Genomic DNA, 26,750 nt, shown 5'->3' with positions numbered 1-26,750 from the left:
GCAGAGGTTCATCTTGGTTCATTATTGTTAATCCAAAATCAAATGTTAGTGAATGTCTACCATATTGTAAAAATGTTCCGGACAGTTACCTCAAAGAACTGGTCTCTTGGTGTTATTAGCAGTACTAGCTTTGTTACCCATCTATGACAGGTTCAGATCTAAGTAATCAATGTAAACCTCAGTGTTAACGTTTTGCAGTGCAGCAGGCAATGCACATATCTCTGTTGTATGCAACCAGATGGATACATAGACACTTATCCTTTTATTAAAATGGATAGAGATCACTGTGTATGCAAAATTATATACAGTTACAATGTCAGGAAAGCAAAGTTGCTAAAAATCCATACAAATAACACTGAGTACAGCAGAATGCACAATGTAAATTTTGAAGTGACAATATACAGATGGTTATGAATTATAAACTAAACTAATTGTATCCACATGATTATTTCTTATAACTTATTGTTAATTACCTATACCCACATTTATATCAGCAACAAAGTTCTTCTTGTGTGAGATTCTGTAGTACTACAAAATTCAGTAATTTCTGCATTTGTTAATAAAATAAAGGACAATTGTCCTCTGCTTCACAAAGATCATAATTATCCCTGTACCAAAGAAAACAGAAGTCACTCAGTGCAGTCATGATGAAATGTTTTTAAAGACTTGTAATAGAACTCTTTAAATGTAATATTACAGATATTTTGGACCACCTTTGATTTGCTTATTATCTCAACTGTTCCATTAACTCTAATTAGAATCCCTGAAGCTTATGATTTTTTTTCATTGTCCCTGACCTCCTTAAATTGTCCTAACATTTACCAAGAAGATCATAGCTCCTTATCTCTGTGCTAATACGGTGCTTTTGGTTTGCAAATGTGTGGTTTAGCGGAATGCAGCCTGCGACACCCCCCACCCCCATTCAGTCAGATGAAGGCATTGTCCTGCTGAAATCTTCACAGCTGAGCACTGTGTTGAAGTGTTTATCTGGCGATGTGTTTGTAAGGAATTATATAGGTAATGAAATATCGTGATTTCAAGTACATACATTTCATGTGTGTTCCTTGTCTGCAGTGATCTGTGTAAATATAGAATGATAGAAGAAATGCGAGGAAAGAAATGTTAAACACACGGCTAAAACTGAAAATGTTTTCATATTTTATGGTAATTACGACATAATTTTGATGTGCAGTGTAGTTTCACAAAAGGTGCAACGAAACAAGTATGCTTTTATTTAAGAATAAAACCGAAGAAAAGAAATTGCTCAATTAACATGTTACTGAAGCCCAACTATCAGTCGGCACAAAATAAATGACATTCACATACGTGTGTGTTTGCACGTTTCATTTTCAACTAGTTGTCACAGTGGTAATGCTGCTCTGCCACAGATCTGCACAGATGGTGCAGTGGATAAGCTACCGTTTTGCAAAGGTAAGGTAACAGGTTCAAATCCTGCATTGTCTCCACATTTAGCACTTTGAGTAGTGAGATGCTATTATTATCATCATATAACAAAAACATACATTTGACGCGAGTCTGTATCATCCTGCGTAAATGTATAGTACTTGTAAAAGATGTTACTTTTCCTTGCACATGGACATTTGCATCAGCATAAAAATTTGAATTTTTTTTTTTATTCAATTTTATTCTTGAATAAAACTTAATTTGAACGATTTTTTATTCAGTTTTATTCTTAGATTCTTGAATAAAAAAATTGTTCAAATGACATGATGATGTGAATGCTTCTGTGTGAAGAAAAGTAACGTCCACCTTAGATACTGCAGTGTCTGTTTCCTCAAAAAGATTAAGCTGCGTTTGTTTGTCTGTTTTTATCTCTTCAGCACTATCTTTTACAAGTACCATAAATGTACACTGGCTGTTACAGACTCAAATCAAATGTATGTTTTTATTATATACTAGTAACAATAATAACAGCTCACTATTCAAAATGCAAGGAGAACTTTGGATCGAACCCACAACCTCTTGATTCTGAGGCAGCAGTCCTTACTTCTGCACCAGCCAAGTGGACATGTCTACTTTGTATTGATTGATAGCTGGGCTTCAGTTTTTACACATTGCCAGTAACATGTAAATTGAGCAATTTCTTTTTCTTTGGTTATATTCTTGAATAAAAGCACACTTGTTTTGTTATACCTTTAGTATTTATTTGATATTTGGACTTCAGTCTTCACACATTATACACTTCACATCAGCATTTTGTCATTATTACTATAACATGAAAAAGTTTCTGTTTTAATTATGTTTTCAACATTTCTTGCGTCGCATTTCCTGTCCTACATTTACACAGATCGTTGTAGACACGAACACACATGAAATGTATGTATTCCAAATAACGATATATTATTTACCCTATACAATTCCAGACACCTCACACCCACGCAGACCCACTTGAGTTGGGAGAACTTCAGTTGCATTGATGGGGGATGAGATAGCAGGCTGCTTGCTGCCAGTGCTGATTGACACATTTGCCAAACAAAGACGCTGATGAAGAGGTGCAAAGGAATTTAAGGTGGCCCAGCATTGTGACTTTTTTTGTAGGCTTCAGGAATTCTAGTGTTAAACTACAATCACTTAGTAAGCTTCTCCTTGAATAACTATGCTTTCAGTTTGAAAGACTGGGTATGCCAGGAAAGGTAAGAGCACACTCATTCCATAATTACACCTAGTATAAGTCTCTATAAGTGATATGCAATATGCCATCTTGATCTTTTCTTTACATCCAAACCAAGCTGCTCCTCGTAAACAATGTTATACATAGCTACAAACAAAGGATTTCTACTTTGATGAGAGACACAGGATGCTTTTTGGATAATATGTATCCTAGCTAATCCTCAGAAGAAAAAAAATAAGTTAGAGAGGCTTATTTCAAATTGCACTGACTATTCCTAAGAAAACAAAAAACAAGGTTTATGCAGTAAGGGAGTAGATCATGTAAAAACTTCACAACTAGCAAAGCAAAGTTAATTCAAGTGACTGAACCTGTTTTTTCTTGTATTTTGTTCGTATAACATTTTACTTGAGGTAATGAAATAAGAACAAGAACTGCAAAAGATTTGAAATTGTGAGGGGAGAAAAGTCAAGGATTTTTTTTTTTGGTAAATTGGTTATAGCAGTTAATTTAACTTTGGTGTTATTAATGTTAACATACTGTTCACATTTCTTTTTATTGGCATTTAACATTGTGTATTTTTTTTTTTACTTATTTGTGGCAGGTAATACAAGCGACAGGTGGTGTCGATCTGGCCAGTAGTATTCTTAGCCCTTTACTTACAAAAGATGCAGTTGAGTTTTTACATGCCTCAGTTACTCCAGAAGAGCATCAGATATGGAAGTCACTTGGCAATGCTTGGACCAAAGTGAGGTAAAGCTATTCCCATGGTGAAGGTTTATTTTTTCCCATTCTTCATGTAAAGTTTCTCTTGTAAGAAATCATACTCTGTAAAATCAAATAACAAATGACAATTATATCAAATGGAACTTTTCTTTGTCTTCAAAATGTGTACACAAATCAGAAAACTGAGAGACCCTGACATGATCTGATGACTGGTCACTTTTCAAAATACACTGCTTATAATGTTTTATATATTATTTTTTACCTGACAATAAAGAGCTTACTTATTGTCAAAAGGCGTAGACTGAAGAACACCAGTGCTTTATATTGCCATTTGCTTCATAAAATCATTTTTGCTTAATATTACATCCCACACTCCATCTTTAGCATGTCAAATTGAATTTTCTCCTTTAATCCTGTTAACCTGTTACCATTGACGGTGAAGACCTGTATATGGTGAGGACATATAAGTACCTTGAGTATGTATCTGAATGACAGGCTTGAGTGGAGTCCAACTACAGGCTAGTGAGAGTTGCCCCTCTTTCCTGAAGAGCTTGAGGTCGTTACTGTTTGCTGGCCACTCTTAAATGTTTTCTACCAGTATATAGTGGCAAATGTTTGTTTTTTTTTCTATTCTGTAGTGTGTTGAGAAAATGCATTAGTGAAGGTGATGTCAAAAGACAAACGCTGGTTCAACCTTAGGAGTCAGACTGAACTCAATGGAGGAAGAATAGTGGTCAGTCAGGAAGCTGCTTACTATTTTGGACAGTGACTCTCTTGCCCACTGTGTGAAGTTTCTGGCTAAGCAGAGGAGCAGATTCAGTAACAGACTGAGACAATTGCTTTATGTGACGTTTGTACTCTCAGCCACCAGACTCTATAATGAGTCATCATTTGGCCAAGGTGGTATTGTTCTTTGTGTGCTGAATGGTACTGAGCTGGTCAATGCTGTGTAATAAATCTTCACTTGTATAGGTTGCCCGTAAAGTATTCCAAGTGGAACAGTATGTGTTATTAGTCTGTGAGATTCAACTTTTTGAAGAGGCTACAATTTCTGTCTATTTGTCCATCCATCCAACAGCAGGAAAAATAGGTTTTGGAATATATTGTAATTTGAGTGTTAAAATATACATAAGTGTCAAGCATAGCCTAAAATTTAGATTAATGTAGTTTTTTTTTTTAATTAATGCAGCTTATTTGCATTTGAGAACCTCATCTCAACCCCTCTTTGTTTCCTTTCCAAGGATATCATCCAAATCATTTGAAGCCTAAAAGGGATACTTTTCAGTCTGTTACATTTTTCTCTTAAATGTTTTATTAAACCAAATAGTGTATGATGAAACCACATAGGTGTAAATGGAAACAGTTTGGATGCAGAACTGCTGGCTCTTTTGCAATTTGCATCTTATTGCTAATAAGGAGACATTAAAACAGTGAATTCAGCTGTTTATGACTGAAATAGGCAATTAAGGGTGGAGAACCTTAACAAGCAAGACTACTAAAATGAAGCATCAAAATGTCATTTGAGCAATAAATGATTCATCAGCAATAATTGACTTCTCATTAAGAAACTGGGTTGGAAAAAAAACCTGCATCCACTGTAGCCCTCCAGGATCAACATTGCCCACCCCTGAAATAGTGATTTATTTATTTTTTTAACTTTTTAAATGTGGTTCAGACTTTTACTGTATATTTCAGATCTAGCGTCACTATTGGGTTTACTAAATAAATTACATTTTATTATTCCTTACAAGATATCACAAAAATAAAATACAATAAAATGGATACTTTTTTAATTTGTAGGAGTGAGTGGCCAAAGGAACAGTATATACCACCGTATATCCCAAGATTTCGAGATGGCTGGGAACCTCCTCTGTTGAATTTTATGGGAACATCCCGAGAACAAGATCTGAATCAACTGGCTGAGTCAGTCGCTAATGTGGTTGAGAATCAACTTAAAGACGAGCATTGTAGGCTGAGTCATGAGGTAATGTGAACTTTGTAATTTAAGGGGAGGATTAAGTAGAGAAGATAACTATGAAGACAAAAATCTTTGTTTTAATAAGCAATGTAAACTCTAGACACTTGTAAGAATTTTTAACAGAAAGACATGTAATGTAGCATGAACCTTACTTTCATTTACAAGAAAAACATAAAATGAGTTCATTTTGTATTCCTCTATATACCACTATGTAAAGAGCGAAAATGTTTTCAAAGATTGAGTTTTTACTTATCAGACATAATTTTATTCACCTTAGAAAACTGTATACTATTAATAAAAGTTTTTTTGACAACAAAGTTACAGCCTTGTTCTGACAAATACCTGAACAGAATGTTTAGCAGTCAAAACTCCATTTTATTTTATTATGTGCTGGCATATTTCTGGAGGATCCAAATTTATGATTATTCTGATCTTCATGTACAGTTGTGTTTGGATCTTTTTTTTTTTTTTTAAAGACTTCAGTAAATAAGTGCCACACGAAGAAATATCTCCCTGTTTTTCTGTTTCAGCCTTCAAGTGCCCAAGATAATTCTCTAAATGATGGGTAAGGGTATACTAATTGAACTTTAGAGTGGTCTTTTTCCTGTCTCTGATATGACTATAATGAAAACATATAAATGTTCCTAGTAGTACTGTATGTGCTGTGGTGTTGCAGGTAATTTTCATTTGCATCTTAAAAAGAAATATTAAATAATTTATATTTTAATGTTACCTCTTAAAAGGAAATACAGTGTATTAAAAATTTATATTTTAATGTTACATTTAGATGAAAAAACATTGACTTTAATCCTATTAAATGTGTAAAGATTTTCAAAAACATGATGTAGACTACCAATGACTAATCTACATGCATTTGGTACTAAAGAGTCTTACCCTGAATTTTTTGAATATACTTAATATAAAAACTGGACCAACTACACCAACTTAATTATTTTCTTTAACACCATCACTTCATGTACAAAGTAAACAAATATTGTATTAGACACAGGCTAAACTGGCATCTTATAAAAATGGGCCTTATGCTTAGAGTTCTGTTTCCATTTTTACTCCCATCCATATCATTGATCTGATCCCCTTTTTGTTCAGCTGTTTATTGTTTCATTTTTTTTATTACTGGTTGACTGCTATCTTTACCATTTTGCTTGCTCAAGGAAGCATGGGCAGCTATACAACTGATCCTCTGCGGATTATTTCAAAAGCTTTGTTTTGCCAAATGCCAGGCTTTCTATTGGCTGAGGGTATTAACTCATTATCAATTTTATTGACATATGCCTGGACCTTCATCTTTTTGTGTTGTCCATCTTTCTCGTGTTATTGTTGAAAGTATCCGATGCAAAACAATAAGGAGATATGCCCCTAATACTTTTGGTTTGAAGTCTTTGGCCCAGTTCACCGATTCCTGTCCTCTTTGCACTTTCCAATGAAGCTGTGGTAGCTATGCATCTTAATCACTTCTGATTGGCTCTCAAACCCTGGCATTGCAAATGTCAGGTTTCCTAATGTTAATCATACTGTACAATTGAACCTTAATTATCTTCCATTCTTCATCTTTCCTGTGTGAATGCTGAAAGTTTCAGATGATAAACCATGACTAGATGGGTCCCAGAGACTTTTGATTCAATGACTTGCTCCCTGTTGAGTACTATCTTTATGTTTTAGAGTGTTAAAAGAAGCTATGCATCTTAGACTCTTCTGATTAGTTCTCAAGCCCTGGATTTCCAAATGTCAGGCTTCCTTTTGGCTAAGGGCACATCTCATTTTCTGCAATGTTATACATACTGTGGACCTTCATTTTCTTCTATTCTTCATCTTTCCTGTGTGAATGCTGAATGTATCTGATGATAAACCATGACTAGATGGATCCCAAAGACTTTTGATTCAATGACTTGCTCACTGTTGAGTACTATCTTTATGTTTTAGACCAAAGACATACAGGTTAGGTACATTGGTGATCCTAAATTGTCCCTAGTGTGTGCTTGGTGTGTGTGTATGTGTGTGCCCTGTGGTGGCTGGGATTGGCTCCAGCAGACCCCCATGACCCTGTTTTAGGATATAGCAGGTTGGATAATGACTGACTGACTGTTAAAACAAGCACGGGCAGCTGTGCATCTTAGCCTCTTCTGATTAGTTTTCAGACACTGGCTTTGCAAATGTCAGACTTCCTATTGGCTGAAGGCATTATCTTATTATCTGTAGTGTTAAGCATACAACTGGGCCTTCATTTTCTTTCATTCCTCATCTTTCCTGTGTGAATTCTGAAAGTATCTGATCCTTAAGTCATGACCAGATGCTTCCCTAACACTTTAGATTCAATGACTTGCTCCATGTTCAGTACTATCTTTATGTTTTGGACTGTTAAAAGAAGCATAAGCAGCTATGCATTTTAGACTCCTCTGACTGGCTCTCAAGCCCTGGCTTTGCAAAAAAAAAAAATTTTTCTACTGGGAGTTCTCTTCAATTTTATATTGCTTCATAATTTTAGAATGAAGTTGTCTTATGTTGCACATTAAAACCTGCTCCACTGCTCATTTACTGATTACCCAATTAAACACTTATCATAGCTAATCCTTTTTAGACTTTGTCACATCTTCTCAAAATTTTCCCTGTTAAAGCTAAACTTAAGTTTTAATTTTTTGAATATGTGTTTTGGTAAAAACTGTGAATTATATTGCATTATAGTCACTACATCCTAATGATTCAAGCACATTTACCCCCTGAAATCTATCCTAATTTTTATTAAAGGAGTTTTAAAAAACTAGCCTAAAGGATAGCTTTAGTTACAGCTCCATCTGTTATAGGTGTCTCACATCTTTCCACTATCCTAAGTCTTCATGTGCTGCTTCTGAAAAACTTAGGTTATAATTGTATTTTCACAGTTTTAAATTTTTGACAATCCCACAATACTGTAGTGTAGCTAAAAAAAAGTAAGAGTACAGTGTTACATGAACTAAGCTGCATTTACATACACCTAGTCATTAGTAGTATATTAGCAAAGTTTTTCTTTGCTGAATAAAAGTATAATCAACCAGAGTAGTGTTTGGGTGTCTGTATATGATACATGAAATCATTATGTTTGACTGATCAAGATATTTACCTGATATCTTTGCTGTCATCTTTTCAGAAGTTATGAGTCCCATGGAAGAGGTCAACCAAAAAGTTATGCCAAATCGAAATATGACTTTGTTGCTCGCAATTCTTCTGAACTTTCTGTTGTAAAAGATGAAATTCTAGAGGTGGGTTTCATTTTAATGTGTTATTGTGAATTAATACATAATGTCACGCTCAATTATTATCATTTATAGTGTATAACACATTAATACATCATTTATAACATTTTCAAGTGTATATTTCAGTATCATTTTTACCTAGCTATAAAATTATAATTGAAAATAAACATTTTTCCTCTACAAATAAAAAGATATTACAGTACTATTTCCGCAAAGCTTGGGCTGATACAGAAAATCTGCATATGTTAGTTATTGAGATAAAAAGTTTAATGGCAAATATCAGTTAAAAACATGTATTGAAATGCAAGCTTTTTTGAAGTTTTAGAAGTCAACAACAATGCTGTGTAATTAATTTTCACTTGTATAGGTTGCCCATAAAGTATTCCAAGTGGAAGAGTATGTGTTATAAGTCTGGGTGATTAACTTTTTGAACAGGCTAGAATACCTACCTACCCTACCTGCCTGCACGCCCGCACGCACACGCACACACACACACACACGCACACACACACACACACACGCACGTACGTCCCACTTGTAGATTTGACTACATGCCTGATCTATATTTTCTCTCAGTGAAGCACAGCTGTGCTTTAACAATCTAGAAGCAGCATGCAATAACATTGTGAACTTAAAAAAAAAACAAAAAACTTTTGGATACTGCAAGAATATAAGTCATTTTGTAACTTTTTTCAATTATTATTGTCTAGTTGTCTAAAGAACTAAGACAGTAATTAACATGTAGGAATCAATATTCATGTCAATAATGGGCGCCTGGCAATGACTTTGCTAGGTGAATTTGCTCTCTGCTAGCCCTGAAAGGTGATGTACTGCCACGGAGTAAAACGAACAGGGTAGTAAAGTGCAGTCTATTTTTAAAATGGTCCAATCTCTCAACAATGGTTTGCTTATTGTTTTTTTCCCCTCATAAACTGACATAGATGCCGCTGTTTTGCAATATGTGTGTAAGTTCTGGACACAGAATCAACACTATAAGATTTGTGGCTTAAAAAATAAAGGTATTTAGAAAGTTTTAATGCTTTTTCTATCGCCTAAGAACTCATGTACTCTAATGGCCCATTGTAAATACAAGAACAGACAAGGTATTTTTAAAATGTATAATAAAAAGATTCACTTTTGAACACAATTTAAAATAGGAAATTAATATAAACTATGATTGTCAAGAAGGTATCCCTATGGCATTTGCCACTTGATTGACATACACGGTGGCCAGTCTGAGATCTCTTTTCTTCTAACACACTGGTCATCCCACACGCACGATCAAACATGCGAGCTACTGCAAAACTCCGGCTATCTGATCTAGTTAGTCTTCCAATTTATATCGACTAAAGAAGGGATTTTTAAAAAAAAATTGTTGGTTATGGGCTGGATGTGGAATTGGAAGAGGAGTTTTTCTCTCACAATGTCACAATCAAAGTGCTTTTGTCTGATCTGTCAATCTATCATTGCTATTCCAAAGAAGGAAAATTTGGAAAGGCACTTTCGAACTGTTCATAAAAACTACGAAACTGACTTCCTTCCAGCGATCTGAGAAAGAAAAAGGAGAGGGAACTAAAATTGCAGTTAATCGGACAGCCGTCATTTTTCACTTGGCTGAATTCAAAAGCAAAGGCAGACACACCAAAGCATTGTTCTGGGTGAGTCACTTGATCATTAAGCATAAGACGTCCTTCCAAGACGCAGAAATGATAAAAGATGCCTTGGTTGAGGCAGATGGCTAGGGAGAAATTCCTGCTGAGATTTCAAGACCCCTGGCCGGAGAAAAAGGAGTTTTTCCTTGTCATTAAACATGCAGAATACAGTATAAGCAACTTAATAATGATCAATGGCTGCTAGACTTGGCATTTTTTTCCAATCTGACCAACATGTTGAATGAGGTTAATTTACAGCTGCAAGGAAAAGAGAAAACCATGGTCATTATGATTAGCTCAGTTAATGCTTTCAAACAAAAAATGCAACATCTGTCCTCAAAGCTGCAGCACCTTGATTTGGGGAACATCCAAAACCTTGCATCAGAGCCGGAGATGCAATGGAAGGCGTGTGCGCAACTTGACAGCATAATGGAAAAAAAGTAACAATTCGAGTGTTGCCCAGTGTAGCGGAGTAAAAGTAGCGTTTCTTCTTCACAAATGTACTCAAGTAAAAATAGTAAAATTATTAGAAGTACAATTTTTTTTAAATGTTACTCAAGTAAATGTAGCAGAGTAAATGTAACTCATTACTACCCACCTCTGATACTCAGTACAAGTATATATATATATATATATATATATATATATATATATAGATATAGATATATATATAGAGATAGATATATATATAGAGATAGATATATACAGTATATATATTTAATATATATATATATATATATATATCTATCTATATATATATATATATATATATATATATATATATATATATATATATATATATATATATATATATCATTTTAATGTAGGTAGATCATATTGACCTGGTCATTTTAAAAGTAGCTCACAAGCCAAAAAAGTGTGGGCACCCCTGCTTTACAGCAATAAAAACTTAGTTGGCTCATGTCATCAGAGGTTAATAAAAGAAACACTAAAGCAAACTATAAACTGATACACCAGCCCTAATATTGGGAATGTATAATTGATGGCTTAGTTACTAAAGCATATAAACTCACCAAAAAACCTAAGTTGGTATGTAGACATGCTAGAAATAGAAGGAAACACATTATCCCAGTTGCAAGCATGTTGAGTTTCACATAATCTAACACTGTTACCTTTCCTGAATCAGATTTCACTAAGTGTAAAACCTATAGTTTTAGTACCAAATATCTCTTAACTAAACCCAGTCTTCAATTGCAAATGTGAAATTTCTGTCCCTTTTTCTGAAAGATTACTATTTAAGTATATTTGGTAATGGTTTAATGTCAATGTCACTCAGATTTACAATTTATGGATTCTGTTTTTGAGAGAACAAAAATGATTAGTTTTTACTGTATACTTGCTACTACGTAAGCGTATTACGGCCATGGTGAAGAAAAAAATACGGACATAGTTAAGAAAGAAAAAAAAGTAAATGTTGAGAGTAAATGAAATATTCATTTTAAGATAAAATTTAGTTTATGATGTTCTACTTTAATGACAAACTACAAGAATAAAGTTGACATGTCGACTATATTCTCGATATTTCCACTTTAATCTCGACGCTTATGTTGAAAATAAAGTCGACATTTCCACTTTATTCTCGCCGTTTATGTCAAGATTAAGGTCGACATGTTGACTTTATTCTTGTTTGTCATTAAAGTAGAACATCATAAACTAAACTTCATCTTAAAATGAATATTTAATTTACTAGATTTTCTCAAACCCCGCCATAAATTTTGTAGCATATGAAATGCTTTGTGTTAAGTGCTCCCCGTGCCATGTTAATCGCTACGTGCTTCTTAAGCTGACTTTCTCTTGTACTAAGAGGAGGCGCAGGCAGCGATCACCACACAGAATACATTAATTTCATGATATTCCAGCTCCCTGAACATTTACAATGCTAAGATGAATACTTGATATCATTTTCATGATGAAATGCATTAAAGCATGTACTAATCATGTGGGGGCACAGTGGCGCGGAGGTTGCACTGCTGCCTCGCAGCAAGATGGTCAGTACAGTGTAAGAGAAAGTCAGTTTAAGAAGCACGTATTGATTAACAACTGGGTCGGGAAACACTTAACAAAAAGCATTTAATGTGCTACGTTAACTTATGACAGGTTTGAGAAAATCTAGTAAATTAAACATTCATTTTAAGATCAAGTTTAGTTTACGACATTCCCCTTTAATGACAAAATAAACTACGAGAATAATGTCAACATATCGACTTTATTCTTGACGTTTAGTTTAGTTTTTTTTTCTTTTCTTCTTCACTGTGTCTGTATTTTTTCTTTCACCGTGGCCCTAATAAGCTTCCGTATGCTACAAAAGGCAAGTACAGGTTTTAAATCCTTTTTAAACTGCCTCTTTATTTCAAAGGGGGCTTTGGAGTTACCATAGGTATTGACAAAAATGAGAATGATTTCAGGACACTTAATATGACAATAGTATATCATTTAGTACTTTTTGGCTGGTTCAAGGGTGCTGGTTCTCCATTATAATTTTCGAAATTCAGGTTTACTGTATCTTTGAGTCTTTGATCAATGTTGAGTGTGCATATTTCAATACACACTGTACTGTATACATGAGTTTTTGTCTTAGATTTCAGATTTCTTCTCACAATTCTAAAAATACAAATAAGTAGACTGGCAATTCTAAACTACCAATTAGTAAAGCAGTTTGCAATGATTTATTTTTTTTTCCTAAGTTGATAATTTTTTCTGAATTAAAAAAAAAAACAAAAAACGCCAAAACCCGACAAGTCCCGAATTCTGTGGTTTAAATCTCAGCTAATTCATTTTCTTCATGTCTTCATTAGTCTTCTGGCAGACACTACAACTTAGTACATACTTGCATGTATGAGTGTTGTTTGTCCAACCTAAACTGAAGAGATAAGTTAGAAAATGGATGGAAATTATGATTATGGTATTGCTGTTTTGCATTAAAGCTAGTTTTGCAGTAAAGAATTTAGAAAGTACATGTATAATGTAGTATGTGTCTGTCTTCTAGGTAATTGATGACAGGAAACAATGGTGGAAGGTTACAAATGCTAGTGGTCTTTCAGGATATGTGCCAAATAACATCTTGGAAATTACCAGAGCTCAGGAACTGGGTCTTGGACGCTCAGACCCAATGTACAGCCATACAATTCAGGTAACTTTCTAAGAGTTATTTTTCTTTTGGCCAATTTCTATTTAAGCATTGTATTGTTTACTGTGTTTTATTGTAGAAATTTGATTGAAATTTTTTATTCATTAATGTACAGTATATGTGCATGTTTTGGATTATGTTATTTGAAATTGTAATTTCTATATTAGTGCATTTTAGTTTTAGAGTCCTTGACAATATTACTGAGTTTTGCTTCTCTACGTTGGGCCTTAGTGGGCCTCAGTGGCCTTAGGTTTACCAATACATACAACCAATACATTAATCAGAGTATTTTTTAATGGTATTTTTAGATGCATAATTAGTTAATGTTAGCTTTCTATCCATTTTTATCTATATACATACAGGTAGTCCCAAGTTACGGACATCCGACCTACAACTTACGAACGGGGCTACAGCTGCGACGCATGCGTCTCAGTAACTGCCGCACTGTCATCTTCAGCCTGGAGACGCTGCAAGTGGTGGCTGGACGGAGGCTGGAGAGGGACGATTTCGCTGCTCACGCAGTGTAGTGTCCCTCAGGCGGCTGCAAGCAGTGACCTGTTGTCCATAGTCACCGGGGCCACAGCTATCGCTCATGTGCAGGATGTAGGCTTGATGGGGCGGTTCGCTTCCTGCCCACCATGCCGCCACAGCTACTGCTCCTGACTTGACGCAGGCTGGATGGAGCAGAGGGGGGCGTTTCACTGCCCGCCCACCACACACGGCTGCCCTGTTCGTTCTCGATGGGTGGCTGGTGATGCTGCAAGCGGTGACCCGGTTGTGGCTGAACGGAGGCCATTAAGGGTGAACGGAATGGCGGGGGGTAGCATTGTAGTGTGCCTCAGGTGGCCTGTTGAATGGGGGTGGTGGTGGCCGATTCATTACCTTTGGCCACACCGTGTTTGTTCTCGGTGGGCGGACACTGCAGGCAGCATACTGTAGTGGAGGCGACTGTGGTGGGCGGGTGGTGAACCGCCCCTCGCCACCCCCATTTATTCTCAATAACCAGCTTGCTTGTGACTGTTACGCACATAGCAGGAAGTTGTCTCTTGTCAGTACATCAGATGTGTTGACGACGGGTGCCTTCCTGCTGTGATAGCATGTACTGTACAGTGCTGTGCAGAAGAGCTCATCTTAACCTTTTGTCTTCACCCTTCAAGAATGTCTCTGAAACACAAATCTGATGCAAGTGCTGGTGATACAGTAAAGAAGAGGAAAAACCATCACCATTGAAAATAAAGTAGAAATAATAAAAAGGTCAGAGAGAGATGAAACTCCATCATTCATTGGCAGAGCACTTGGTTACAGTTGGTCAACAATAGCATTTATTAAAATAATGTACCTGTTCCGAATTGCATACAAATTCAACTTGCGTACAAACCTAACGTCCCTATCTCGTACGTAACCTGAGGACTGCCTATATATATATATATATATATATATATATATATATATATATATATATACACACACTGTGTGCACAATTATTAGGCAAGTTGTATTTTTGAGGATTCATTTTAATATGGAACAAACACAGTGCTATCAGTCAATCCAAAATGTTAATAAACCTGAATGTTTCACAACAGAAATATGAGTGTGAACATCATCAGGGGAATACATATGTGCGCACAATTATTAGGCAACTATTAGTGTGCAGATTTATTATGCAACTAAAGGAAAAATGAAAATTTTCCCATCTCACTTGTTTATTTTCATCTGTTATAGTGAGAATAATAAACAAACACCTCAAAATTTACAAATAAACATCTCTGACATTTCAAAAAAAAATAAATCAATCAATCAATGACCAATATAGCCACCCTTCTTTCCAATAACAGTCATAAGCCTTTCCATTCATGGAGTCTGTCAGTTTCTTGATCTGTTGACGATCAGCTTTTTGTGGAGCAGTGACTACAGCCTCCCAGACACTCTTCAGAGAGGTGTATTGTTTTTCTCCCCGTAAATCTAGCGTTTAAGAAGTGCCCACAAGTTCTCGATAGGGTTTAGGTCAGATGAGGAAGGGGGCCATGTCATTATTCCTTCATCTTTAAGGCCTTTACTGGCTGGCCACGCAGTGGAGAACTTCGATGCAAGTGATGGAGCATTGGCCTGCATAAAAATCATGGTCTTTTTCCTGTATCACTGTTTGAAGAAAGTGTCTTCGAAAAACTGGCAGTAGGTTTGGGAGTTGATTTTGAGTTCATCTTCAATGCAAAAAGGTCCAACTAGCTCATCTTTAAAAATACCAGCTCATACCAGTACCCCACCTCCACGTTGGAGTGGAGCTCTGTGCCCATTACTGATCCACAGGTCCATCCATCTGGTCCATCAAGAGTCACTCTGATCTCATCTGTCCATAAAACCTTTGAAAAAAATCTGTCTTCAGATATTTCTTGGCCCAGTTTTGACGTTTCAACTTATGTTTCTTGTTCAGTGGTGGTTGGGTTTCAGCCCTCCTTACCTTGGCCATGTCTTTGAGCACTGAACACCTTGTACTTCTGGGCACTCCAGGTAGGTTGCAGCTCTGGAATATGAAAGTACTGGAGGATAATGGGTTCCTGGTAGCTTCACTTTTGATTCTTCTCAAATCTTTGGCAGCTAATTTGCGTCTTTTGTTCTCAACACGTTTCTTGCAACCCTGTTGACTATTTGCAACAAAATGTTTGATGGTTCTGTGATCACACACCAATATCTTAGCAATTCCAAAAGTGCTGCATCCCTCTGAAAGACTTTTTACAATTTTTGACTTTTCAGAGTCAGTTAAATCTCTTTTGGCCCATTTTGCCTGAGGAAAACTAGCTGCCTAATAATTCTGCACACCTTGATATAGGGTGTTGATCTCCTTAGGCCACACCCTCCCTCATTACACAAATACACATCACCTGACGTGCTTAAATCCAATAAGCATTCAAGTTAATACAGCTTGGAGTTGGAATATATGCATTAAAAATGATGATATGGTCAAAATACTCACTTGCCTAATAATTGTGCACACAGTGTGTATATATATATATATATATATATATATATGTATATATATATATATATATATATGAATGTATATATATATATATATATGATCCTCGCTATACAGTAATCCTCGCTATATCGCTTTGACTTTCGCGTTTCGCTCTATCATGATTTTATATGAAAGCATAACTAAATATATAACGCGGATTTTTCGTTGCTTCGCGGGTTCTGCGGACAATGTGTCTTTTTACTTCATTTACTTGCCAATGGGTGAGTAATTTAGAATGAGAGGTGGGAATTAATACCATGACACGATCCCCCGGCTGGAATTCTTGGAGTGTCGTGCCACAATCGTAATAACGGGCATAAGCTACTTGTGCCTCTTCCATATGACTTTTTAAAATAGGTCTCATTTTCTCAAATCTATCACGTAACTTTGCAATATATTCTAAAATATTTGTAGAGGAAAGAGCCTCTCCTTCCCAAGCTTCTTTCAAAATATCCAATATACCTTGGGGTTGTCGTCCATATAACAATTCAAAAGGAGAGAACCCCGTAGAGGCTTGTGGGACTTCCCGATAGGCAAAGAGAACGAGGAGGAGGAGTTGATCCCAATTCATCTCATCCCCGCTGACCACCTTGCGAAGCATCTGCTTGAGAGTCTGATTAAACCTCTCCACTAGACCGTCGGTTTGAGGATGATACACCGTGGTCTTTAAGTGCTTTATTTTCAGTAACTTGGCCGTTTCCCTGAATGTTTTTGAGGTAAAAGGTGTTCCTTGGTCCGTTAGGACTTCTTTAGGAATACCAACACGCGCAAATACTCCTACGAGTTTCCGTGCGATTGCTTTAGATGTAGCTGAGCGCAAGGGGACAGCTTCCGGATATCGGGTTGCATAATCCACGAGGACTAATATATATTTATGTCCTCGGGCTGAGGGCTCCAAGTGTCCTACAATATCGACCCCGATTCGTTCAAAGGGGACATCAATTAAGGGAAGGGGAACGAGAGGAGCACGGTCCTTTCTAGGAATCTGCCACAATTGACATTCTGGACAAGAAATACAAAAATGGCGATCCTCCTTGTTAATTCCCAGCCAAAAAAATCTGAGGTTAATCTGCCCTAAAGTTTTTTCGGAACCTAAATGGCCTCCAAGAAGGTGGGCTTGAGCTAATTCACAAACCTGCCGCCAGTAAATACGTGGAATTAACAACAGTTTCCAAACCAACACCCTATGTTCCGCGACCCGATATAATAGATCATTTTCTATTACAAAGTGAGGTCCTTGTGGCATGGGCTGGTGTGTACGTTGGCCGTTGTCATGGACTACTGCATTTTTTGCAAATTTTAGGGACTCATCATTCCACTGCTCCCTTTTAAAAGAAGCCGTGTTTGTTTGAACTGAAAGTAAATGTCAGCGAGAGCGTCTTGTCTGACCTCAAGGGGAGGGGATTCCTCCCGACTCGTTGAGGCGCGGGTGGATGACGTATTCGCCTGCGATGGACCAGGAATCTTCCCATTCTCCTCGTGGGCTTCCGTATCTCTCTCCGCCGGCTGTGTACACGGTGTGGAGACAGCTTGAGACAAGTTATCCCCATCTATTACGAGGCCCAAGTTTTTATCAGGAGTAGTCAATAGTTTACCGCATTTATTTTCTGACCAGTCCTGTCCCAGAATCGCTGAGAAGGGAGGATTAGGATGGATCGCCATGGGATATTTTTTTGGTGATCCTCCCTGACTCATGAAACATAGGGCGGTGTTGTACATCCGGATGTCGCTGTGAATACATTTAATACTGGTCTTTTTTTTTATTCTCTGTTGCGGTAAAACATATTGGCAATCAACAATGGAAACGTTGCTGAATCAAACAGGGCAAGGAGTTTATAACCATTAATGACTACAGATCCTGTATTTGAATATGTCAGGGGGTTGGCAAGAGCACGCAAACTATCTCCCCCCTTCCACCTACATCCCGCCTCGCTGCCAGGTAGGTTGCACGACCGGTGGCCCGGGAACTCAGAAACAGGCTCCGATGTATGTGTAAGAGACTTATTCAGTAGGACGTGATCTCTAGGAAATCCACTAGAGGGCCGTTCTGCTCTCCCAGATTTTGAGACTGGCACGGGTGTTTTCAAGAGCTTTATAAGCTCTTCCATAGAATGGAATTCACCCCAGTCTGGCTGGGCAAAGTTTTTAGGGAGGCCTTTTAAAAAGAGGAGACAGGCTACCTGTTGAACTATTTGGCAGATGGTTAATTCAAATGGCCTTGGCCACATAGCCACCTGTTTCCAGAGGGCCATAGCCTGCTCTTGGACTGATCTCTCTTGATCAAGAGTCCAGTTTTTTATTATTTTTACCTGCTGGACTGGGGATAGCCCATATTTATCTAGAACCTCAGTCCCAATGGGCGGCTCAGTTCTCTCCTCCGAGAGAACATAATAAGCCCTTTTTGTTTTATCCCCAGAAACCAGCCTACGCCTGTACTGTATGTCCCCTTCACATTCTCCATTGGTAAGTTATAAGCTCGGGTTGTATTTCAGGAGCAGAGCCTGTACTGAATTCTTCCTGACACCCAAACGCATGCCCAGGGTCCCTGCTCATCTGTGTGAACGTGCATTAGGCATGCTGCAGGGAGGCATGAGGACTGCTGATGTGGCTAGGGCAATAAATTGCCATGTCCGCACTGTGAGACGCCTAAGACAGTGCTACAGGGAGACAGGAAGGACAGCTGATCATCCTCGCAGTGGAAGACCACGTGTAACAACACCTGCACAGGATCGGTACATCCGAATATCACACCTGCTTGACAGGTACGGGATGGCCACAACAACTGCCCGAGTCACACCAGGAACACACAATCCCTCCATTAGTGCTCAGCCTGTCCGCAATAGGCTGAGAGAGGCTGGACTGAGGGCTTGTAGGCTTGTTGTAAGGCAGGTCCTTACCAGACATCACCAGCAACAACGCCGCCTATGGGCACAAACCCACCTTCGCTGGACCAGACAGGAGTGGCAAAAAGTGCTCTTCACTGATGAGTCACGGTTTTGTCTCACCAGGGGTGATGGACGGATTCGTGTTTATCGTCGAAGGAATTGAGCACGTCTGGGACCTGTTGGATCGCAGGGTGAGGGCTAGGGCCATTCCCCCCAGAAATGTCCAGGAACTTGCAGGTGCCTTGGTGGAAGAGTGGGGTAACATCTCACAGCAAGAACTGACAAATCTGGTCCAGTCCATGCACTGCAGTACTTCAAGCAGCTGGTGGCCACACCAGATACTGACTGGTACTTTTGATTTTGAGCCTCCCTTCATTCAGGGACACATTGTGAAACATTTTTAGTTTATGTCTTATGGTATTGACTCTTTTAGTGTTCATACAAATATTTACACATTAAGTTTACTGAAAGTAAAAACAGTTGAAAGTCAGAGGACGTTTCTTTTCTTGCTGAGTATATCAGTGGTACCTTGAGATACGAGTTTCATTCATTCCGTGACCTCAATCTGATCTCAAATCAGTTTTCTCCATTGTAATGCCATTAATCTGTTCCGGACCCCCAAAAAACACCACCATTTTTTTGTTACATGTTTTTAAATAACAAAAATGTACTTATAAATAATGAATATTGTATAAAAACACAATACAATAGAATGTACTGCAATAAACTGGTTTCATTAAGTATAATGTACAGCATTTACCTTGGAGATCAGCCGAGTTGAAGATGCTGATGGAGGTGGTGGAGAAAGGCTGAACTGAATAACTGAATATTATTCGCTGATTTTTGCCCTTTTCGCTGCACCTTCCTCACTTTCATCTACTTTCATCACTTTCCAATGAGGTCTGTTTCATCCTCCTTTTCATAATGTTTCTAAAATGTGTTATGCAAGTGTCATTAAATAGCGCCGTCGCGCGCCCAGTTGCAAATTTTTCTGGGTGTTCCTTTTCAATAAAGTCTGAAAGTTTCTCCCACATTCCCAACATTTCCTTTATCTCACTTGTAGAGATAACTTCCTCCACCTCCTCTGCGTCACATATTTCCTGAAAAACCTCCATGTACTGCTGCGTATGTAGCAACCTCCGTTGTCGGTTCCTTGGAGTGCTCCTTGATGAGCTCGTTGATGTCACCTTCATGCATTTCCAGGCCCATGGACTTGCCGAGGGATACAATTTCCTCCACCACTGCCGCTTCGGGTTTGAGTCTTTCAAAGTCCATTTCAGACACAACCTCAGGCCACAGCTTCTTCCACACAGAGGTCAAGGTCCTCTTTGTAACACCCTGCCAGGCCATATCGATAATTGTATATCACAATGTTATAGTGGTCCTTCCAGAACTCTCGAAGGGTGGGGTTTGTGCTGTCCGTCTCCTCAAAGCAGCAGCGAAACAGGTGCTTCATGAAGAGCTTTTTGAAATTAGAAATCACCTGCTGATCCATGGGCTGCAGGATAAGGGGTGGTGTTGGGTCAAAGGTTGAGAACCTTTATAAACTTGAAATCTTCGAGGATGTCATCTTCAAGTTTAGGTGGATGAGCAGGCGCATTGTCCAGGACAAGAAGGGCTTGCTGGGGTAGGTTATTTTCCTGGAGATATTTTTTAACGTCAGGACCAAAGACCAAATTCACCCACTCCACAAAGAACTACCTGGTGACCTACGCCCTCAGGTTTGCCCTCCACATAACGTGCAGTTTTTCTTTCAGAATCTCTTGTGACTTAAAGGCTGTGGGTTTTCAGAATGATAAATGAGCAGCGGCTTAATCTTGCATTTGCCGCTCGCATTGGTGCACAGTGCGAGGGTTAGCCTATCTTTCATAGGTTTGTGGCCTGCCATCCTCTTCTCCTCTGCTGTTATATAAGTCCTCCTTGGCATGTTCTTCCAGAAGATTCCTGTCTCATCACAGTTCAAGACAGATGTATCCTTCGGCTGCAATAATTCCAGCAAAAGTTTTGAGGTAATCCTCAGCTGCCTTTACATCCGCGCTCGCTGCCTCACCATGCCTGACAACAGAGTGAATGCCGGTTCTCTTTTTAAAATTCTTGAACCAGCCCTGACTGGCTTTAAATGGCTCGCCCGATGCCTTGTCCGTCAAAGTGCCTGGGGTCTGCTGCAGCAAATCAGCGTAAATAGCTTATGCCGCCTTGCAGATTATAGCCTCCGTCACAGTATCTCCTGTGAGCTGCTTCTCCATCAACCATACAATCAGCAGCTTCTCCATATTTTCATGGATAGATTTTCGCTGTTTAGAAATTATTTTAACGTCCTTGGCTGGAGTTATAGCCTTTATCGACTGCTTCTGCTTCAGTGTGGTGCAGATTGTAGAAGTGCTTCGCTCGTACTGCTTTGCCAAGTCGACTACATGCACACATTGGTCATGTTTTTTGATAATTTCTTTAATTCAATGCACATCATCCGCTTCTTCTTCTCGTCCTTTGCACTCACTTTCTTTGGACCCATAGTTGGAAAAACAAAGTTTTGCAAAATAACTAAGCACAAATGCTAGCACAACACTGATGCTTCCACTGTAAGCTAACTTCTTGAAGTGAACGAGTGAGACACAGGATGTTGCGGCATTCACTGGGGCGTTCGCTGCGCGAACTAGCGGTGAGGTGGGGTATCTGAAGCTGGCTCGTAACACAAATTTTAGCTCTCAACTCAAAGCAAAAATAGCTCAAAGCCAAGATACTGCTTGTATCCCAAAAAACTCGTTACTTGGGACACTCGTAAGTCAAGCTACCACTGTGTGTGTGTGTATGTGTGTGTGTACATATATATATATATATATATATATATATATATATATATATATATATATATAATATTATATATACAGTAATCCCTCCTCGATCGCGGGGGTTGCGTTCCAGACCCCCCCGCGATAGGTGAAAATCCGCGAAGTAGAAACCATATGTTTGTATGGTTATTTTTATATATTTTAAGCCCTTATAAACTCTCCCACACTGTTTATAAATATTCCCGCAGAGTTATACAGCATAATCCCTTTGTATTCTCTTAGATATTAGGTAAGATTCATTGAAATTATGTATATAAACACACTGTTTATATACAATAAAACCTAAATATTATTTTAAAGATACTGAGTGTCTCCGATATCACATGTTACAGCCATTACGATAGACATGCCACCAGCAATAAATACGTACAATGCAACAAAAATAGTATACAGTAAATGTGTGTGTACAGTGACACTAAACGTACATACATGTACTAAGTACTGTAAGTAGAAAATTAATTATGGTTACTCACCAACAATGACACGATGACTTGTCCGATAACAATGAGTTTTATTTTACTGCACAACAAAGGAGAGCGTTACAGCCCTTAAAGGAGCCACTTCAGTCGATTGTGAAGCACTGCCGTTGTTGTTCTTCTGGCAGTCTTCAATCCAAATCCCTAAAGCAGATTCCATCCAGACTAATGCCTTATTACATCCACTTACAACTTGTTTTGCACCCTGGTTAAAAGGACACTGCGGCCGTAGATCTTATATTCCTTTCCTACTTTTTAAATAAAAAGAATCGTAGCCTTCAACAAATCCAAAACGTTTACCTTTTCGGCAATCGTTAACATCTTCCGTTTGCGGCAGGCACGGCCCCTGAAGCAGTAGCAGATTGTTTTGGAGCCATAATGAAGGGCTTGACTATGCACAAAGATAAACACAAAAGAGCACAACTCTTTACACAGCGAAACACGTTGATGCTGAATGAGCGAGACAAGACTTCCTGGTTAACACTGCATTCAGCAAGCAGGAACTTAACTGCATGCTCTGATTGGTTAGCTTCTCAGTCAGGAGGACTTAACTGCGTGCTCTGATTGGTTAGCTTCTCAGTCATCCGCCAATAGCGTCCCTTGTATGAAATCAATTGGGCAAACCAACTGAGGAAGCATGTACAGGAAGTAAAAACACATTGTCCAGAACCAGCGAAGCAGCGAAAAATCCAGCGTTATATATTTAGTTATGCTTTCATATAAAATCCGATAGAGCGAAACCGCGAAAGTCAAAGCCTTGATATAGCGAGGATTACTGTATGTGTATATATATATATATATATATATATATATATATATATATATATATATATATATATATATATATATATATATATATAATATATATATACTAGCAAAATACCAGCTCAGCGAGAAGTAGTGTGTTAAAGAAGCAATGAAAAGGAAAAGGAAACATTTTGAAAATAACGTAACCTGATTGTCAATGTAATTGTTTTGTCACTGTTGTGAGTGATGAGTGTTGTTGAGATATATATATATATATATATATATATATATATATATTTACACACTCACACATAAACACATATATATATATATATATATATATATATATACATATACACATATATACATACATATATATATCTACATATATATACACACACACATACATACACACACATATATACACACAAATACATACATACACACACACATATATAAACATATATATACATATACATACATATCTACATATATACACACACAGCTATTTCAGTATCAGTGCAATACGCTGTTTGTTAAAACGGTTGACTCCGCTCTTACGTGCAATAACAAATCAAATCATTAAGTTGTCTTTGCTCATATGTCATTTTAGAGCTGGACGCCTGGCATCTTTTTTTGGCCACAAGTTCGTTTCTGTTTGGTGTGAGGTTCTGTGTTGTGGAGATTCTCAGGATGGATTGCATGTGCTCATCAGTGAGGCGACTCCTGTGTGCTGTTTTGTTAGTCTTTATCACTGAGAAGAGCTTCTCACACAGATATGTACTACCAAACATGCACAAGGTTCGAGCCGCATGTAGACGGACATTTTTTGTTCTTCAAAGTCACCAAAGCGCCGTGCAAACTCAGTGCGCAATAACTCTAGCCGCAATAACTTGCAGCATCATAAGGTAGACTTGATTAACGCGGTAAGTGTTACGCAAGGCAGCTGAAGCGCTGCATTATGGGATCTGTAGTTTATTGTGTTACCAGCGCTTCATATACCGGGCCATTAATAACAATAATACAGTATATAAAATGATCTCGCGGGCGGATATAATTACGCCGGGCGGATGTGGCCCGCGCCCTTGAGTTTGACACATATGGACTAAATAGAACTTGAAAAGATATATTTTTCAAATGTGATCGCGCAATTCAGATAGAGTTGGCCAGACTACAGCCTGCATGCCTCAATGAGTCATCCTCCCTCGCTCTTACTTTTTACCGTTCATCTAATGAATACACTGAGTATGGCTTTACCAAAACAATCATTGATGGCGAATAAAGTATCCATTATTCGAGTATGTAGATCGGGATATATATATACATATATATATACCGGCGTATTGCAGCGGAGAAGTAGTGTGTTAAAAAGCTAGAAAAGAAAAGGGAACATTTTAAAAATAACGTAACATGACTGTCAATATACAGTATTTGTTTTGTGAGTGTTACTGAGTGTTGCTGTCATCAAGGATTTGATTATCATTATTTCTTTCAATCAGGTTCGTATTTGTAGGATGTGTTGTGTTCAAGTTACATTCCGTGTTTGTCAATCGTTGTAAAGATGACAGGTTTCATTCATCGATTCGTTTCTTACTGCATCAATAAACAGCTCGTCTTCTTCTTTATCTGAGACCTGACACACTGCATGCATGGGTTTTTACACTGTCTTCCTTTAGCGGGACATTGACTTTTCCACGTGTGCTTTGTTTCCGCAGTAGCTGGATTTATGAATATGCTTGTAAGTATCAGGCGCTTCATATTTTTGCTGCCTTTTCAATTGTGTAATTTGGTTTTGTTCAGCTCTTTGGAACTGTTGCTTTTATCTGTGCACTCGTCAGTTCCGTGAGCCACTCGGTGTACATGCATCGAAGGTTCCCAGCTGTGCTGGTGCCATCTCGTGCTATGTCCATGGCTGTATTTAATGTTACCTTAGTCCTGGCACTTAAAACTTTCTCTCGCAGTTTCGCTGAGTTTGTGTCAAAAACCACCCTGACCATCTCATCTTCCTCTCCATAAGCACAGTCCTTCACCCGTGAATATTTACCCGTGGCAGTTTGCTATTGGATTGCGCTGACAGACGGCCTTATATGGGCAGGCACTAAATTACAAACGCCAGCGCAGCCTGTCTATGAACTTAATTTAAAGTGTAGGTTTACATCGTGCTTTGTTTCAGTAGCAGAACTCATGAATATGGTTGTATATGTCACTCGCTCGCTTCTTATTGTTTCGCTGCCTTCTCAATTATATAATGCATGTTTTCTTCAGCGCTTTTTTGAGGTCTTCCTGGTTTTCTATGTACTGCGTGATCACGTGGGAGGCGTGATGATGTCACACGAAACTCCGCCCCACGGCGTTGAAGCTCATCTCCATTACAGTAAATGGAGAAAAACTGCTTCCAGTTATGACCATTACGCGTAGAATTTCGATATAAAACCTGCCCAACTTTTGTAAGGAAGCTGTAAGGAATGAACCTGCCAAATTTCAGCCTTCCACCCACACGGGAAGTTGGAGAGTGAGTGAGTGAGTGAGGGCTTTGCCTTTTATTAGTATAGAGAAAATATTATATAGGTAAATTTCCGTTACAATGAACTCCCAGGGACCTAAAAAATATTTCGTTGTAACGAAAATTTTGTTGTAATGAGATTCTGTATTTGTTACTATAATGCTTTCTTTAACTTGTGCCCAGGCATTTGCAGCCTTTTCAAGAGCTTCTTTCACATTAATTTTAATCTCCTCCTGCCTACATGTTATGCTAACTAAAATTTTTCTCAGCATTTCCTTGGCATAATACACTTTTAGGTTGCAAATGATGCCCAAATCCAATGGCTGAAGCACTGCTGTGCAATTGGGTGGGAGGAATTCAGCCTGAACATTATCTAAATGTGGAAGCATGTTGTGTGCAGCACAGTTATCAATCAGAAGCCGAATCATCCTTTTCTTCTTCATGTTGTGAGGTTTCTGAACACTTTTGGGGTCCCCACCCAAAGGGAACGACATGCTGAAGTGCACCCCAAAGCGCGATTGCAGCGTCTGTGGAAGATTGTTTGTCCGTTGCTGGAGCAGGGCAATAGCAGGCTCACTGCAATGCACTGAAGCGCTACAGAAGCAAATCATAAAAGATCGTGGTCACGCTAAAAGTCCCTGTCTTGCACCCAAAACACAAGGCTTAGTATCAGTACTTTAGCAAAACCAGCTTTATTCAGCTTGAAACAGGAACAGCACAGTTATTTATTGTAGCGTGATCTGCCACTCTGCTATACACAGACATAGCAGTCAGGCAGGGTCGTGGCCAGGTCAGTCAACCAAGTAATCATGTTATCTGCATTTACAATGTACATGCTCCAAATTTTGCATCACCCATTAAGATCTTTTCTGTTTACTTTGGCGGAGAGAAGC

At 38.2% G+C, this 26,750-nt stretch overlaps 1 protein-coding gene across 4 annotated transcripts in view; it reads left to right on the top strand.

The window, feature by feature from the left end:
- Positions 1-26,750, top strand: part of eps8a (epidermal growth factor receptor pathway substrate 8a) — a 402,686-nt gene that overhangs the window by 333,373 nt on the left and 42,563 nt on the right. For 3 of the 4 annotated variants that reach the window (XM_039769994.1, XM_039769997.1, XM_039769995.1), the window contains exons 13-17: positions 3,234-3,382; positions 5,156-5,339; positions 5,864-5,898; positions 8,476-8,587; positions 13,241-13,384. In XM_039769994.1, the coding sequence (XP_039625928.1) occupies positions 3,234-3,382; positions 5,156-5,339; positions 5,864-5,898; positions 8,476-8,587; positions 13,241-13,384 (624 nt within the window). The remainder of the gene's footprint in view (positions 1-3,233; positions 3,383-5,155; positions 5,340-5,863; positions 5,899-8,475; positions 8,588-13,240; positions 13,385-26,750) is intronic. The other variant, XM_039769996.1, reaches the window with a different exon arrangement.

This window comes from Polypterus senegalus, chromosome 11 (genome assembly GCF_016835505.1).
Source record: "Polypterus senegalus isolate Bchr_013 chromosome 11, ASM1683550v1, whole genome shotgun sequence".
Taxonomy (NCBI): domain Eukaryota; kingdom Metazoa; phylum Chordata; class Cladistia; order Polypteriformes; family Polypteridae; genus Polypterus; species Polypterus senegalus.
This window is presented reverse-complemented; position numbering and strand designations above follow the sequence as displayed.